This window comes from Coregonus clupeaformis, chromosome 12 (genome assembly GCF_020615455.1).
Source record: "Coregonus clupeaformis isolate EN_2021a chromosome 12, ASM2061545v1, whole genome shotgun sequence".
Classification (NCBI taxonomy): domain Eukaryota; kingdom Metazoa; phylum Chordata; class Actinopteri; order Salmoniformes; family Salmonidae; genus Coregonus; species Coregonus clupeaformis.
In genome coordinates this window covers 39,175,995-39,192,741 of record NC_059203.1, presented here as the reverse complement: position 1 = coordinate 39,192,741, position 16,747 = coordinate 39,175,995, and the positions used below count along the sequence as shown (strand labels likewise).

General features: G+C 43.5%; 2 protein-coding genes across 2 annotated transcripts in view; both read left to right on the top strand.

Moving 5' to 3' along the window:
• The window catches only part of LOC121577621 (zinc finger protein 385A-like), a 63,868-nt gene extending 52,919 nt beyond the window's left edge, over positions 1 to 10,949 (top strand). The window contains exons 4-8 of the mRNA XM_045224068.1: positions 989 to 1,160; positions 1,959 to 2,282; positions 8,817 to 9,004; positions 9,851 to 9,937; positions 10,104 to 10,949. Coding sequence (XP_045080003.1) covers positions 989 to 1,160; positions 1,959 to 2,282; positions 8,817 to 9,004; positions 9,851 to 9,937; positions 10,104 to 10,370 — 1,038 coding nt within the window. The 3' untranslated portion in view covers positions 10,371 to 10,949. The remainder of the gene's footprint in view (positions 1 to 988; positions 1,161 to 1,958; positions 2,283 to 8,816; positions 9,005 to 9,850; positions 9,938 to 10,103) is intronic.
• Positions 10,950 to 12,799: 1,850 nt separating this feature from the next.
• LOC121577622 (G-protein coupled receptor 84) lies at positions 12,800 to 15,805 on the top strand. Its single transcript, XM_041891365.1, has 2 exons — positions 12,800 to 12,964; positions 13,805 to 15,805. Exon 2 carries the CDS (start codon positions 13,806 to 13,808, stop codon positions 15,039 to 15,041), a length of 1,236 nt encoding a protein of 411 aa, XP_041747299.1. The 5' UTR covers positions 12,800 to 12,964; position 13,805; the 3' UTR covers positions 15,042 to 15,805.
• Positions 15,806 to 16,747: the final 942 nt, after the last annotated feature.

The following is a 16,747-nucleotide window of genomic DNA, read 5'->3' as shown; positions in this document are numbered from 1 at the left end:
ACACACACCCTCCCTTGGTAACACTCTGGCTACTCGCGTTCCTTATTCCTCCTTGAGCAGCAGTAGTGTAGATGCAGCTGTCAGTGTTTCCTCACACCTCTGGGTCTATTTTAGATAATCCCATTCTCACCACTCGATAATCATCACAGGCTCAGTTCAGTAATTAGTCATTTACAGATGAGGAACCACCAGGACATTCAATAATCCTCCTCTGTACAGACAGACTAGAGTAGAGGTGTCCTGGACATTATAGTACTATATAGGGTTTGGAATATTCTAGAATGCTTAAAGAATGATTACTGCTGACCAGTTTCAGAACTGTGTTCCTAATGTTTTGTACACTCAGTGTAGTTCTCACATTGACAACAAACCACAGATAGTGTGTGCTCCTCAGTTGCTGTGTGTTGTGCTATTTTGTGTTGAACAAGGATAGTTATAAAACCCTCATCTCTAATGACAGCGGAACGGGCAGGCTGGGCAGAAATTGGGGATCTCAGTGATAAATTAATCAGATATGAATGCATAATTGATCTGCTGAACTGCTGAAGAGTGCTCCAGCCAGTCAGCCAGTCAGCCAGCCAGTCAGTCAGCTACGGGGACAGGCAGGTACAGAGCAGGGACAGCACAGGGCTCACATGACAGCCTAAATCCATCTGCTGAGAGACAGCCAGTCAACACTGTGGCTAGAGTTTACTCCTGGGTCTCAATAAATAGGCCTGTGGATGATAGATACTGCACTAAACAGGAGCATAGGACACAACCGTAGAGCTAAAATATAACAGCATGGGTGTGAGTGCGTGGTGTCCCATGGCCATGCTAAGGCTGCTATTGAGGTGAGCAAATCATGTCACCTGCTAAAGATTGGGTATATATTTTTTGTAACGATATACGCAGATATCAGAGAAGCATGGCGCTCAGGTGTGTGTGAATAATAATACCCATGTGGATTAGGATGTCATACCCTCTCCTCCCCATGTTCTCTCCTCAGAGCCAGGCAGAGGCCCACTATAAGGGGAACCGCCACGCTCGGAGGGTAAAAGGCATTGAGACCTCCAAGACTCGCCCCCAGGAAGGTGACAAGCCGGCCGCTCCCCCCACCGCCTCCCCCTCTCCACCAGGCCCCTCACCATCCAGCCCAGGCCCTGACCCTAGCAAACAGGGTAAGCACCATCTATGCTCTACACCGCACACACACATGCTGAACCCACACAGAGATATAACCTAAATACACACACATTTCAGTCTGTGTGTGTGTAAAGTACAGCTGTTTAGTCAGATGTCAGGGGTGAAACAGAATAGAGTCTTACAGGGGGTTGTCTGCTAAGAGACGCCTCTGTCAGCACTGACAAGGATCAGCTTCCCAGGCATCAGTCACTGGGATTGGCCAGCAGAGGAGAGGAGGGTGGTGGGGAGGGAGGGAGGGCTGTCATCAGATTGGGAAAAAAACTGAGGCACCACAGAGAGCTTCCCCTGACACATACTGTCACACAGGAAAGACTGGGAGAGAAAAAACTGGCAGATTTGATTGTGTCTGTGGTTAAATACTATCTAGTATGAGGATGCTGTTCTGATGATTTTTCCATAAAGGCTCTATTTGCTCTCAAAACGTGTATTTTGTTTATGTCTTGGTTCAATTGGCAGGCAAGATGACCCTGTGCTACATACAGTGGTTAACCTGCAATAACATTAAGAGTACTGTGCTGTTCTACTGACCCTCCTTTAACACTCTCCAACCTGAATAACCTGACATGACCAAGGTATTCCTCCTACCCCGACTCACTCCAGATGGGGGAGACAGATGTGTGGCCCCCTGGGGCAGAGTTTTGACCCTGTAGGTTCAGACATAGTACTGTACTAGTGCCGCAGCACCATCATTATCATACTCATCATAATATTATCTGGTGTGCTCTACACAATATGGTAGAAAACATTCTATTTACTATCTGTTCTCTTCACAGATGACGTCCAGTCCCGCCCACATTCAAACGGCTCAGACGTGACACCCAGCCCCATCCCCATGTTTGTCCCAGACACCCCCCTGCTCCCTGTGTGTCCATCCCTGCCCCCTCTGAGTACACCCATGCCCACCACCTCCACCCCCTTCCCGGCCCTTTGTGCCCCCCAGGTGGACACCCCCATGGCGGGTCCCCCTGACACCCCGTCCCCGGCCCCCAGCCTCTCTTCAGGGGAGTCTGAGGAGGACAAGGCCAAGAAGCTGCTCTACTGTTCACTGTGCAAAGTGGCCGTCAACTCACTCTCTCAGCTAGAGGCGCACAACAAAGGTAAGGCTCCTTCCAAAGACAGAACTGATAACGCAATGTGTAATAAAGTCTATAGTCATTGAGCGTTCCAGCCTAGATAGATATTGCCTTTGCAGCAGGCTCAAATTTAGCCACACAAAGTGACACTTGAGCCTTTACAAACACATTGTATGTGTTCTTCACGGCCTGATCTCTGATATTGACTCATGGGATACCACTGTCACACAAAAATATATTTTCTTCCACTCAATGATTTATGAATACACTGCAAACCACGGCTAAGCCATCGCGGTTGAATAACTTCACAAGGCCAAATGTTGCAATATTAAGCCAGGGCTTCTGATGCACACACATAATACACAAACATAAACTAAGTCACACTCTCAGGGAAGAAGAGTCACCAATGAATATTTCAGTGTGTTCAAGGCTAGAGGAACCAGCTCAACTCAAATGACACAAGAACAGCTTTCATCCACCACATAGAGAGACAGGACAATCCTTCTATGTGTCTGGGTCATTTTAAATAGCATTTAATCAGCTACAGTTTCTTTTAGTTACAATGCATCATTTTAGTAGATGCTCTTATCCAAAGTGACTTACAGTACTGAGTGCATAGATTTTCATTTGTACTGGTCCCCCAAGGAAATCGAACCCACAACCCTGGCGTTGTAAGTGGCATGCTCTACCAACTGAGCCACATGGGACAACTAGTTATGTTTGTGTTACCTAAAGCCATCCCTCTAAAACACACACCTGGAAGTAATTACATATACGTAGTTACTGACATCCATGATTACAAACTGGCAGGTTACCAGAATATGACTGTTATGTTTAATGATGCACAGTGCATAAAACATTATGTATACGGAGTCAAATAACTAGTTGCACATATAGTCATTTGGGCTTGTCCACAGTTATGAACACACACTAAGGAGATTCCACATTTGTGAGGGCCTGATTTAAAATATACAAATGTGGGTTGTTGAGCTATAAACAGTATCCAAGCAATTGTACAGGGCGTGAGTAAATAGTTTTGGTATTTAAAGAAAACAGTCTGGAAATGGTTTTGAAAATGGTTAATGAACTTAGGCCATTGAGTGAGCTGCCAGAGTTGGGCTTCTAAAAAGAAAAAAGCATGTGTGCTTGTAAAGAGGGATCAATCAGGAAAGAAAACAGTATAGAGGAGGGGAGGATGAAGAGAGAAGATGAGAGTAGAATTGGGTGAGAAGAAGTACATTCAGGTAACTTCCAAAATAAGGAAACACCAACATAAAGTGTCTTACAGTTTTTTCTGATTGGTTAAGCACATTTTTTGTAACTATTGGCTATTTTTGCAAAACTCTACACACAAATAAGAAAACCTTTCACCCAATTATCAAAACATTGTAGTTCTCTTGCAAAAGCGAACACAGCTAGATTAACTCTTCACACCTTCTTAAAAATTGTGTTTTCGTATCAAACAGTAAACACAAGCCATCATCTACTAAGCACACAATGTGCCAACTACACACTGATGGTATGAATACAAAACACATCTGGCTTTTTTGCTTTCTCTGTGTACAGATGTCAATTTGAGGTCATACTTTTGTCATAGTGTCATGTAAACATACAAGGATCCAAACTTCAAGTATTGGTGTTTATTCACACTCATCAAAACCAAGACAAAGTCAGAACACAAAATAGTAATTTCACAAAAAAAAGAAAAACAATCAGCCTACATCATGTCGTCTTTCTGGGTCCGGCCACAAAATTTCGTCCACATCGCATGCGATATCCTCCAGTCCAAGGCACCGGGGAAAATATCTCCTTGAATGCCGTATCCAGGCCTGACATGATGCCTGGTCAATATCTCCACATGCCTCCTCCATTGCCTGTAAAAGGGCTACCTGTTGATGAGGATGATGGTCGTACACTTTCCAGCGCCAGGCAGAGAAGAACTCCTCGATGGGATTTAAGAATGGAGAGTATGGAGGGAGGTTGAGTGCCATGAAGAATGGGTGGTCTGTAAACCAGTTGCGGACCAAAGCAGCCCTATGGAAACTAACATTGTCCCATATGATGACATATCGGGTATGCTCTGGTCTCTGAACAGTGAGCATGTCATGTAAGGTGTCCAGGAATGCAATAATGTGTGCAGTGTTGTATGGGCCTAAGGTTGCATGATGGTGAACAACACCATTTTGGCTTATAGCTGCACACATGGTTATGTTACCACCACGTTGTCCTGGGACATTGATGATGGCACGGTGTCCAATAATGTTCCTGCCACGTCTCCTGGTTTTACTGAGGTTAAAACCGGCCTCATCTACAAAAAAGTAGCTCATGTCCCATGGCATCTGCTTCTAGGTCCATCACTCTCTGGACAAGACAAAACAAATGCAACACATCAGGCCCATGCACAGCACTACAGTATGCACTTCCAAATTCAGAACCAATGACACTATAGCTTACCTGCACATAGTCATATCGCAGTTGCTTTACACGTTCTGTGTTTCTCTCGAAAGGAACTCTGTAAATTTGCTTCATTCTTATTCTGTGGCGCGCAAGTACACGACTTAGTGCAGAAATACTTACACTGTGTATATTTTGAAAGATGGTGTCATTATCAATTATGCGCTGCTGTATTTCGCGCAGTCTTATTGCATTATTGGCAATCACCATGTTCACTATATGGGTCTCTTGCTCTGGAGTGAACATTCTTCCTCTGCCCCCAACATCTGGACGTCTAGCAATTCTGTAAAGTAACAATTTCAGTATTTTTGCATGTATGGTACTGTTGTGTTTCTCATTAGAGTATGGCAGTGCTACAAAGTAGTTACCGATTCTCATTTCGAAATGTCCTAATGATGCTTGCCACAGTGTAGCGGCTCAAATTAGGCTGAACCAGTTGGCCAGCTTCCCTCAGGGTCATCCCATGGTTGATGACATGGTCCACTATTGTAGCTCTGATGTCATCAGTTATTCTATTTCTTACTCTTCTTACCCTTCCTCTTTCCCCTCCTCGTCCTCTTCTTGCTCCTCCTTGTCCTCTTCCTCTAACTTCCTCTAACCCTCTCGCTTCTTCAACTCCACGTCCTCTTCCTCCAACTTCTTCAACTCCACGTCCTCTCCCTCGGCCTCCTCGGCCTCCTCTGATTCTCACTCTTCTCCCTCTTACTGCTCCTTCCATTGTACTCCACACAGACAGCTTACCTGTGGCTTATTTATAGTGCTTAGGCTGATTGCAAAGTGAACTAATTATCTACAACAGTTTTCACATGTGCAAGTGTGCCAGACAGTTGGCAAAATAGTGTTAATGATAGCCATACATGTGTATAATTTTGCTAGGAGTGTGTTGGAAATTTGGTAATTCAGTGTAAGCAGTGAGTTGTGTTTAAAGTTCTGCAAAAATAGTGTTGTGCAGTGAATTGTGCCTACAGTTTTGCAAAGTGTGTGTTACAAAATTGTAAACTGAGTGCAAAGCAGTGTTTGTGCTTTTAGTTTTGCAAACTCAGTGAGTGGTTTTGCTATACGTATTAATAGTTTTAGAAATTGTGCTACAAGAATCACGATTAGCGCTTAAGCATTCAGAAAAAACTGTAATAGGGCGTTGGGCCACCATGAGGCGCAAGTACAGCTTCAATGCACCTTGGCATAGATTATAAATTTACAAGTGTCTGGAACTCTATTGGAGGGAATGCGACACCTTTCTTCAACAAGACATTCCATCATATGGTGTTTTGTTGATGGTGGTGGAAAATGTTGTCTCAGGCGCCACTCCAGAATGTCCCATAAGTGTTCAATTGGGTTGAGATCCGGTGACTGAGACACACACACACACACACACACACCCTTTAAACCCCCTATGCTCCTTTGAGACCCCGCTTTCAAAGTCACTGACATTTCTTCTTCTAGCCATTTTTATCCATGACCCTAAGCATGATGGGATGTTAATTGCTTAGTACACTCAGGAACCACACCTGTGTGGAAGCACCAAGCACGTGCTTTCAATATACTTTGTATACCTCATTTGCTCATGTTTTTCCTTTATTTTGGCAGTTACCTCTAATGTAAACTCAGCAAAAAAAGAAATGTCCTCTCATTGTCAACTGCGTTTATTTCCAGCAAACTTAACGTGTAAATATTTGTATGAACATAACAAGATTCAACAACTGAGACATAAACTGAACAAGTTCCACAGACATGTGACTAACAGAAATGGAATAATGTGTCCCTGAACAAAGGGGTGGTCAAAATCAAAAGTAACAGTCAGTATCTGGTGTGGCCACCAGCTGCATTAAGTACTGCAGTGCATCTCCTCCTCATGGACTGCACCAGATTTGCCAGTACTTGCTGTGAGATGTTACCAGACAAGTTCCCAGACATTTCTGGGGGGAATGGCCCTAGCCCTCACCCTCCGATCAAACAGGTCCCAGACGTGCTCAATGGGATTGAGATCTGGGCTCTTCGCTGGCCATGGCAGAACACTGACATTCCTGTCTTGCAGGAAATCACGCACAGAACGACCTGTATGGCTGGTGGCATTGTCATGCTGGAGGGTCATGTCAGGATGAGCCTGCAGGAAGGGTACCACATGAGGGAGGAGGATGTCTTCCCTGTAATGCACAGCGTTGAGATGGCCAGCAATGACAACAAGCTCAGTCCGATAATGCTGTGACACACCGCCCCAGACCATGACAGACCCTCCACCTCCAAATCGATCCCGCTCCAGAGTACAGGCCTCGGTGTAACGCTCATTCCTTTGAAGATAAACGTGAATCCGACCATCACTCCTGGTGAGACAAAACCGCGACTCGTCAGTGAAGAGCACTTTTTGCCAGTCCTGTCTGGTCCAGCGACGGTGGGTTTGTGCCCATGGGCGACGTTGTTGCCGGTGATGTCTGGTGAGGACCTGCCTTACAACAGGCCTACAAGCCCTCAGTCCAGCCTCTCTCAGCCTATTGCGGACAGTCCGAGCACTGATGGAGGGATTGTGCGTTCCTGGTGTAACTCGGGCAGTTGTTGTTGCCATCCTGTACCTGTCCCGCAGGAGTGATGTTCGGATGTACCGATCCTGTGCAGGTGTTGTTACACGTGGTCTGCCACTGCGAGGATGTTCAGCTGTCTGTCCTGTCTCCCTGTAGCGCTGTCTTAGGTGTCTCACAGTACGGACATTGCAATTTATTGCCCTGGCCACATCTGCAGTCCTCATGCCTCCTTGCAGCATGCCTAAGGCATGTTCACGCAGATGAGCAGGGACCCTGGGCATCTTTCTTTTGGTGTTTTTCAGAGTCAGTAGAAAGGCCTCTTTAGTGTCCTAAGTTTTCATAACTGTGACCTCAATTGCCTACCGTCTGTAAGCTGTTAGTGTCTTAACGACCATTCCACAGGTGCATGTTCATTAATTGTTTATGGTTCATTGAACAAGCATGGGAAACAGTGTTTAAACCCTTTACAATGAAGATCTGTGAAATAATTTGGATTTTTACGAATTATCTTTGAAAGACGGGGTCCTGAAAAAGGGACGTTTCTTTATTTGCTGAGTTTATAGACAAGACCAGGGATGGGCAACTTTGATGGGGGTGGGGTCCACCAAAAATCTTAACTCATCATGTGGGGCCCAGTCTGTGTACCCTAGCCTTTTGGGAGCCCTAAGCTACATTTTGTTTTGCCAGTTGCCCATCCCTGTACTAGACTGAGAAAGGAGAGAAGGAAATGTTCCAAAAAAAAAGAGCCAAAAGGAGGTGTGAAATGAGAGTGAACAAGAGAAATAGGAGATAATGGTTTTTTATTACATGACAATAACAGAGCAGGAGATAGGTTACCAAAAGTGTTGAATAGCCTAATCCTGAAAATGTTTGGGTGTGTTCTCTAGTGGCTAGTCAATGTCACCACACTTTCTGACTCTTTATAGTGCTTAGGCCTACTCGTCTTTCTACTGTCAATTAGCCTACAATGTGATCTCGTTCACCATATTCTTCCGCCCAATTAGCCTGGGGACTAGGTTAATTACAATGATAGCCACAAACAAATGATAGTTTAAGGAACATACTAATACAAATATATCTAAACGCTTACCTGGCTTCTGGGTGACCTAGTGCGGCCGGGTGCTCCCATCCTGTGTCATCCTATGATGAAAGAAATCCTGCAAATAATTTTGTAAACACAAAAACAATATGTTATTCATTAAACCGAGGAAGACAATATATCCTGATAGGTAAACAGCGAGAAAGGCTTGCCTTGGGAGACTCATTTCCATTGACACACGCAGTAGCCTATGGATGTGTAGGCTACTCAAAATCTAATTTATGGTGCAAAATAATTCAATAATCTAAACAAAGGTCAGGGTAGCCTATTCCATATTACAACTATATAGTTCTGTAATTTCTTAATAGTACAAGAAATACATCAAATATCAAAGAACATCATGAAATGTAGGCCTACATAACCCTCCACAGAGAAAATTAAGTCAAGGAGTTATCAGCCCTAGTTTTATCAATGGGATGTGAACTTACAAAATCTACAAACAACAACAACAAATATTTCCTTCTCTACCACTCTCTACACGGGTGACAGGTACCAAACACAAAACCATCCTGGAGGCGTGGAGTGGGCTGGGCCCCATCAAAGCATACCCTCGGCTGTGCCCTAACCTCAGCCCAGAGCAGGCAGGGGGGCTGCCCTCGGACCACAACACTCAGGAACGCACCTTCCACTGTGAGATCTGCAACGTGAGGGTAAACTCTGAGCTGCAACTCAAACAGGTGAGTGAGTGAGCACCACGACCACTGCTCCAGAGTGAAGTTTCCCCTAGGTACAGATCTAGGATCAGCCAGTGGTGTAAAATACTTAAGTAAAAATACTTTAAAGTACTACTTAAGTAGTTTTTTTGGGGTATCTGTACTTTACTTTACTATTAATATTTTTGACAACTTTTATTTTTACTTCACTACATTCCTAAAGAAAATAATGTACTTTTTACTCCATACATTTTCCCTGACACCCGAAAGTACTAGTTACATTTAGAATGCTCAGGCAGGACAGGAAAATGGTCCAATTCACGCACTTATCAAGAGAACATCCCTGATCATCTCTACTGCCTCTGATCTGCCGTACACAAATGCTTTGTTTATAAATTATGTAAATTATGTCTGAGTTTTGTAATTGCACACTGCCCCTGTCTATCCGTAAATGAAGGAATTTGAAATGATTTATACTTTTACTTTTGATACTTAAGTATATTTTAGCAATTACACTTACTTTTGATACTTAAGTATATTTAAAACCAAATACTTTTAGACTTTTACTCAAGTAGTATTTTACTGGGTGACTTTCACTTTTACTTGAGTAATTTTCTATTAAGGTTTCTTTACATTTACTCAAATATGACACCTGGGTACATTTTCCACTACTGGGATCAGCTACTCCTCCCCACAATCCTAACCTTAACCATTAGTGGAGGAAATGCAAAACTGCCACAGATCAGCATCTAGAGGCAACTTTACCCTACACCTATAGCTTAATTCATCATTCAGATACCTCACTGAAAGAAGGATGCACATTTGGAGAAAGAAGAAAACTTATAACACCCCACTTCTTTTGCTCTTCAGCATATATCCAGTCGAAGGCATCGGGATGGAGTTGCAGGGAAGCCCAATCCCCTCCTTAGCCGGCACAAGAATCGCACAGACTTTGTGGTAATGATCCAATTATGTGTATAGGCTATAGCAATACTTTTAATCATTATTTGATGATTCAGTAATTTAGCTCTGGATTGTCAAATAGACAGCATACCACAGTCTGCCTCTTCTCTCACCTTTCTCATTTTGACCTTTACACTGTTTCCCTCTCTGGATCTCACAGTCATCCTTCTCAAAGGAACTTCCAAAAACTCTGGGCCATGGACTGTTGCCTAACCCCCTGGCTGTTGCTGTGGCGATGGCAGCCGCTGCCTCCTCCAATCAGCTGGCTCAGCTGCGTGCCCCTGGTCCCATTTCTCACCCTCAGAACTACCACCCCCACCACCACCTCCTACAGGGCACACTACAAGGCACGCACCTCCGCCTCCTACGGCCCGCCCCTGGGCCTATGCGCACCACCCATGGGCCAATCCTCTTCTCCCCTTATTGACGGTGGTGTGATGGGGGCCTATCAGGAAGGAGCACACTGTGAAGTAAACAGGGAAAACCATTGATAGATAAGACAGATGTTAGAACATTAATATTTGACGTAGGAAAGACTGTGCCTCTCCCTCTCCACCCTTCCACCCTTCCACCCTTCTTTGTTTGATAACTTCCAAAGCAAAGGATGGACAGCTTGCAGCCATTTTAAAGAGGAAGGATGCATGACAGACTCAGATGGACCTTCTGTCAACGCTTTCCCTCCCTTAACCCTCCTTCAACCTTCAGTTAAAAATATTTGTACAGGTCAAACATGGCTGAGGCTGACTCAGTAGACTGAGCTCTGTTCTATTTCATGTTTCCTCCACATCTCTGTATTTCTGGTTCAGTGCTCACCCACCCAAAGCCATCTGCAATATAAGTTTCATACAGTAAAACCCTGTTGGGGTGTTCAATAATCCAAGTGCAGTACCTACCTACAGGTGTAGGATCTCAATTTGATCAACCTGTTGCAGAAGTAGTGTATTTGAGTTTTAAAAAGGCCTATGAAGTTTTACATTTCCACTTTGAAATTTCAGACTTGACTTTCCCTTACGAAAAAATGTATCAACCCCTACAAAAATGTCCATTAATTATAATCCACATAATAATTCACATTTCCTGTTGCTGCAGGATTATTTCCTGCTGTAGCAAACTGGATCAAATTAAGATCCTACATCTATAACCCACTCTGTAGTTCCAGGTTCTAGATTAGGTCCCTGCTCTGCAGATCCAGGTACAAGGTACGTTGTACTGTATGTTTTCAGGTTCTAGATATATGTTCTAGTGTTGTGTTGTGGATAATAGATGTTAGTCTATATATCCTCTGTTGTCAGATCAGCTGAGAGAGAGAAGTGAAGGAAGTAAGGAAGGGAGAGAGAGAAACAAAAGAGAGGGCTTCTAAACCCTGCTGTGACTCAAGGCAGAACTGTGTACTGAATGCACCAAGATAGAGCAAAACGATTTTAAGAAATGTGAATAAGACATTTTAAGAAATGTGAATAATGAATGCAGTGAAAAATGATGGACTTGTCATAAACCATTTAACTGTTGTTTTCCTAGCAGACCTCCACTGGCAGTCTTATTGTCTGTAAGAAGTCAGAGAGAAAGGGAGAGTGGGACATCTGCCTAAGAGACTGGCCAAGATGGAGCTGTTACGAGGAGTCAATATTATTTTGTATGGCTGGTGTCAAAGTGTTGTGTTTCCATGTGTGTGAGTATGTGTGTATTCTGGAGATAGATAGAGATAGATGAAGCACACTATGCCTCAATGGTGACCCCTTTCATTCAAACTGGAAACGATTTAACGAGACAGCTAATTTCAGTTCCTTTACTCAAAGCTTAAGTATGACTGCACAGTCCCAACACAGTGGTGTATTAGGGTGTTAAAGGAATTGTTTCTACACTGTTAACAACAGGGGGAGCCTTATGGATATCTGATGGCACCAGGCTCTTCTAGTGAGAACACAAGGGAGGTGGGTTTTCCCTTCCATTGCTGACCTCTGACCCTATACCCAGATGGTAGCATGTTGAGTGTGGAGTGAGTGAGAAACACTGTGATGGAGGATGTTTTGAAGTGAAAAAGTAGGATAAATTCGTTACAGTTCACAGAGGGGAAATGAATAAGACCATGAACCTGTATTTTCTCTCACATGCTCATCACAAGCAGTGATGTGAGGGATAGTAGTATAATATGCAATATCAAGCCAACATTTCCTCCAGAGTAATGGAATTAATAATATATTTCCACTTTAAGAGCAGACTGTTGTCCTACTCTGCCTCATGTATCCGTACCCAATCTCACACTAACCCATATAAATGAGCAGGCTTGGGTTGGAGCCTGTTGTCACTGTAAAGCCACCAAAGTATTTCTGAGTTTCTCATACAGTATAAGAAGGGTAAAGGACTGGGAAATTGTAGCAATACTTACAGCACTCCTGCTAACGACTCTTGTTCATTGCAATAAAGAAATTCATTATGTGTAAAAATATATTAAATGTTATTTCTGAGATAATATTGAATAATTACTGTAAATGTAGACTGTTTTAGCAATGTGGGCAAAAGAGCTTCCTTATTGTTGAATAAACAAACTGAAGATGAATAAATTATTTACAAAATGACTGTGGTGGTGATGCTATATACTGTACAGTGTACATATACGTACAGTGTATGTTCATAGAAATACTTTTGAATACTGATTTTTAAGTTTTGATGTCTTATGTTTGACTAGTAGCGCAGAGTGAGCTTTGACTCAATACTATTTCTAACAAAATGAGGATACAGTAGCCAGTAGGTGAAGAAATCAGAAAATAACACATTCTGTGCTGTAAAAACTCAGAATTAAGTAACAGATCCGTTATGAAACAGAAAACACACCCCATGCGTCACATATGACAAGATGAGAGGAAGCTCAAAAGAGGTGAAAAAGAGAAGGAACCAGTTGAGTGACAGATAAACTGCAAAAAGACTTTTAGACAACAGAACAACCACGACACACAGAACAACCCAAATACCAAGACACTGCAGAGAGACAAAGACTCCTTGACAGAAAGCTTCCGAACTGAGGTGAGAAATAAAGTTTTATTCTGTTATTTGTGGTGATACTCTGTTTGAAAGTAATATTCCTGTGTTAACACTACCTGTGGTAGTTGATGTTCCCAGTTTCAGAGCAACTTCTGTAATGTGAGTTAATGATTCACCCCAAAGAGAGAACTATTATCAATTGGAGTGTACTTTCCTGTACTCTACTGTACAGCAGTTGACATCTGACAGAACTGTCTGACATCTACATTTGTATTTATTATGGTTTTAACAGTTCATTTCCAGGAACTGTAACTGAAGTTAATGGTTAATCCATCAAAGGCATTGGATTATAATGTCAAGTCTGCTATACAATCCTAGTGTTAGATAGCATGGATTTCACTTGTCATATTATAATACAGCAACCAGGGGCGTCATGTCTATTGAAGTGTCTTGTCCATTGAGGGGGCATGTGACCCCTCAATTTGATCAATTCGTAAAATAAATACTGTATAAGATACGGTTTATTTTACACATAATTAATTCAAAAAATAATGTACATTTTTGCCTCTGTAGTCATGCTGAAGTAGCTGCAGTATATCTACTCCATGCCGTATTGGGAATGTGGAAAAATAAACAATTAAATTTTTAGCTGTGATCTGATATGCACAGAACATCAAACCACATACATTTTTTGACTGACAGCTGATGATTTCGGAATTTCCCTTCTCTCTCTGTGTATAATGTGTAAATTATGTGATGTGCAATACATTTGTTATGTGTATCTGATGTTGAATCAATTTTATATGATTTATATAATTGTGTTTCCAATCCAACTTCCCCCTGGCCTGGGGAGCAATAAAGTTGATAACTCTCTCCTCCCAGGATGCTGGAGAACATCACAGGCGACGTGCAGAATGACACCTTCTCCTGCTACCACCCCTCGGTGGAGGCCTACCGCTACTTCGGCGTGCTGTGGGGTTCGGTTGTGACCATAGTTGGGACGGTGGGGAACATGCTGACCATTCTGGCCTTCGCCACGGACACCCGGCTGCGGACACGTTTCAACGTGCTGATTGTGAACCTGGCCCTGGCGGACCTGCTGTACTGCACCCTGCTGCAGCCCGTCTCTGTCGACTCCTACCTACACCTCCGCTGGAGGGGCGGCCCTCTCTGGTGCAGCGTCTTCGGCCTCCTCCTTTTCCTCTCCAACTCTGTCTCTATCATCACCCTGTGTCTGATCGCAGCCAGCAGGTACCTGCTGGTAACGAGGCGGGATGTGTTTGAGCGGGTGTTTGCTGGGCGAGGTCTGGCCATCCTCCTGCCCTCCACCTGGGCCCTGGGCCTGGCCAGCTTCGGCCCGCTCTGGCCCGTTTACGTATTCGCCCCGCAGGTGTGCACCTGCAGCTTCCACCGCACCAGGGGGCGCCCTTACACCACCGTGCTACTCTTCTTCTACTTCTTCATCGGCCTGGGCTGCGTGGGGCTTTTCTACCTGCTCATCTACAGGCGAGTCAGGGTGGCGGCACAGGCGCTGGTCCGCTACCGGTTTAGCCGACGCTCGTCACGAAAGAAGCCGAACTCATCAGAACAAGGGACGGAGGGGGATAGTGGAGTCGGGAGCGGGGTGGCCACCACCCAGAGCTGTGAATTGAGCAGCCAGGGGGAACTGGGTGGCGAGGTGAAGGTGCACCCTGGGAAAGCCCAGTCCTCCCACTCCACCTTGGGCTCTGCTTTTACTTCGCATTCAGCTCACCTAGCAGGGGGACAGGACCTCCCCCCTGCCCTTAACCCTGTGCCCCACTCGGCCACTCCTGCCCCCACCTGCTCCACCACCACCACCTCTTCAGGGGACAATGTTGAGTTTAGACGTGTGACCCGGATGTGTTTCACTGTCTTCCTGTGTTTTGTGGGCTGTTTTGTCCCGTTCCTGCTGCTGAACATTGCTGATAAGCAGAACCGCGCCCCCCAGGTGCTCCACATGTTCTGTGCCAATCTCACCTGGCTCAACAGCTGTATTAACCCTGTGCTCTACGCTGTAATGAACCGCCAGTTTGGACAGGCCTACCGGGCCCTTCTGGTAAGGGCCGCCACACCCTTTACACACCTCTGGACACGGTGACCTTTACATTTTGGTTGTTTAGCAGATGCAATTATTCAGACTGACTTTAGTCAGTGCATTCAATAAAGGTACATAAGGCAACCACACATTGGTAATTATCACTGGCATTGGTATGGAAGGAGCTACTTCCTCCTTTATAACTTCCTCTCCTTCTTCCTGAATATCACATTTAGTCACCGAGCAAGGGAAAAATCAGCCATTCTGTGATTTTTGGAAAGGGCTAATTTATTTTGGGCTAAGATTATGCTTGCTTTTCTTTCAGTTACAAACAGATTGTAACAACAAGATTGTGAATGATGAGAGAAAGTTAGAGGGACAAAGATCATACACCCCCAAAATCTCTCCCATTATTGGTAAATGGTGAGAGGTTAGTATGTTTTGTTGTAGCCTCTAACTTTCTCACTCATCATTATTCATGATTGATTCATGATTTTTCCTAATCATGGCAACATCAGGATTGAATTAGAAATGTTCAGAAACATCTTTAAAAAATTACTCCATTCATCATTAAGTTCCTATTGGGCAAAACATAACCCAAAACAAACTGCAAATGCATCCAAAGAGTTTGTAGAGTCACAAGCTTGATGTAGTCATTGTGTGCTAAGAATATGGGACCAAATACAAAATTAACAACTTTGGTACATTATAAGTGATATTTGTCCAAATATTCATGAGATCTTCAAATGGGTGGACTAGATCTATAAAGTGCTTTAATTTCTAAACAGTAATTCAGATATGTATGAAAATAAATACCCTCAAATAAAAGGTGACATTCTTTACTGTCAAATCATATGAAACATTTGATCTAAAATCCGAAATACTGGAGTATAGAGCCAAATTATAAATGTTTGCATCACTGTCCAAATACATACGAATTTGGACAGTGATGCTATAATAAAATTGTTATATTAATACAAATCTTCTCATTACTTCTAGTACCGTTTATTTGGAAACATAGGATATTCTCCTTTTACACATGGGACATTTCATTTACACAACTTGGGGAACTTCTGCCCACCCTAAAGCAGAACTTTTGAAAGACTTCTCAACTTGCATGTCCTAAAGTGATGGTGCAACTCACAATGTCCTCATGACATGATTAAGTTGACCTTCACCTCCTGGTAGTTGAGAATATTTGTAATCATAGCAGTCATATTGGTATATGTGATTGGATTTGTCATACCCTGACGCTTTGAACACACCGACCACGTCATTGCGTAAAATAGTATGCAGCATCATCTAGATATGTGTGCATCATTCACTTCTGCTACCATTTCTGTCAACCCGTTTACGCATACAGTTTGACGCATACGTTCGATAAATCCAACATATGCACCACACAGAACGCACTGCAATTGCCTCTGCAACGCAATGCTGCAAGGCAAATGCAGCGTTCCATTGGAAATTAATGTACTTCTGGTGTACCAAAAGCAATGACGCAGTCGGTGTGTTCGAAGCGTAAGTCTGAATTACAATGTTGAGATTCTTTGATACTGAGCAACATTCTGTATATAACGCAGCTCAAATAGTTTTTCCTTCGATAACTTGTCTCATCCTAGCCTACTTTTATTGTTACTAACTCAGTAGATATTTGTCACAGTGACATAACTGAAGACTAGACAAATCTCCTTGGTTTTGGTATTGCCACACTTCAGGGTTGAAGCAGAATATGTATTTTAATGCCAGGTTGGGCCACAGGTCAATAT

Bases quoted from the DNA above. Each gene is read 5' to 3' on its own strand.
- LOC121577622 (XM_041891365.1), top strand. From the start codon at position 13,806: ATGCTGGAGAACATCACAGGCGACGTGCAGAATGACACCTTCTCCTGC.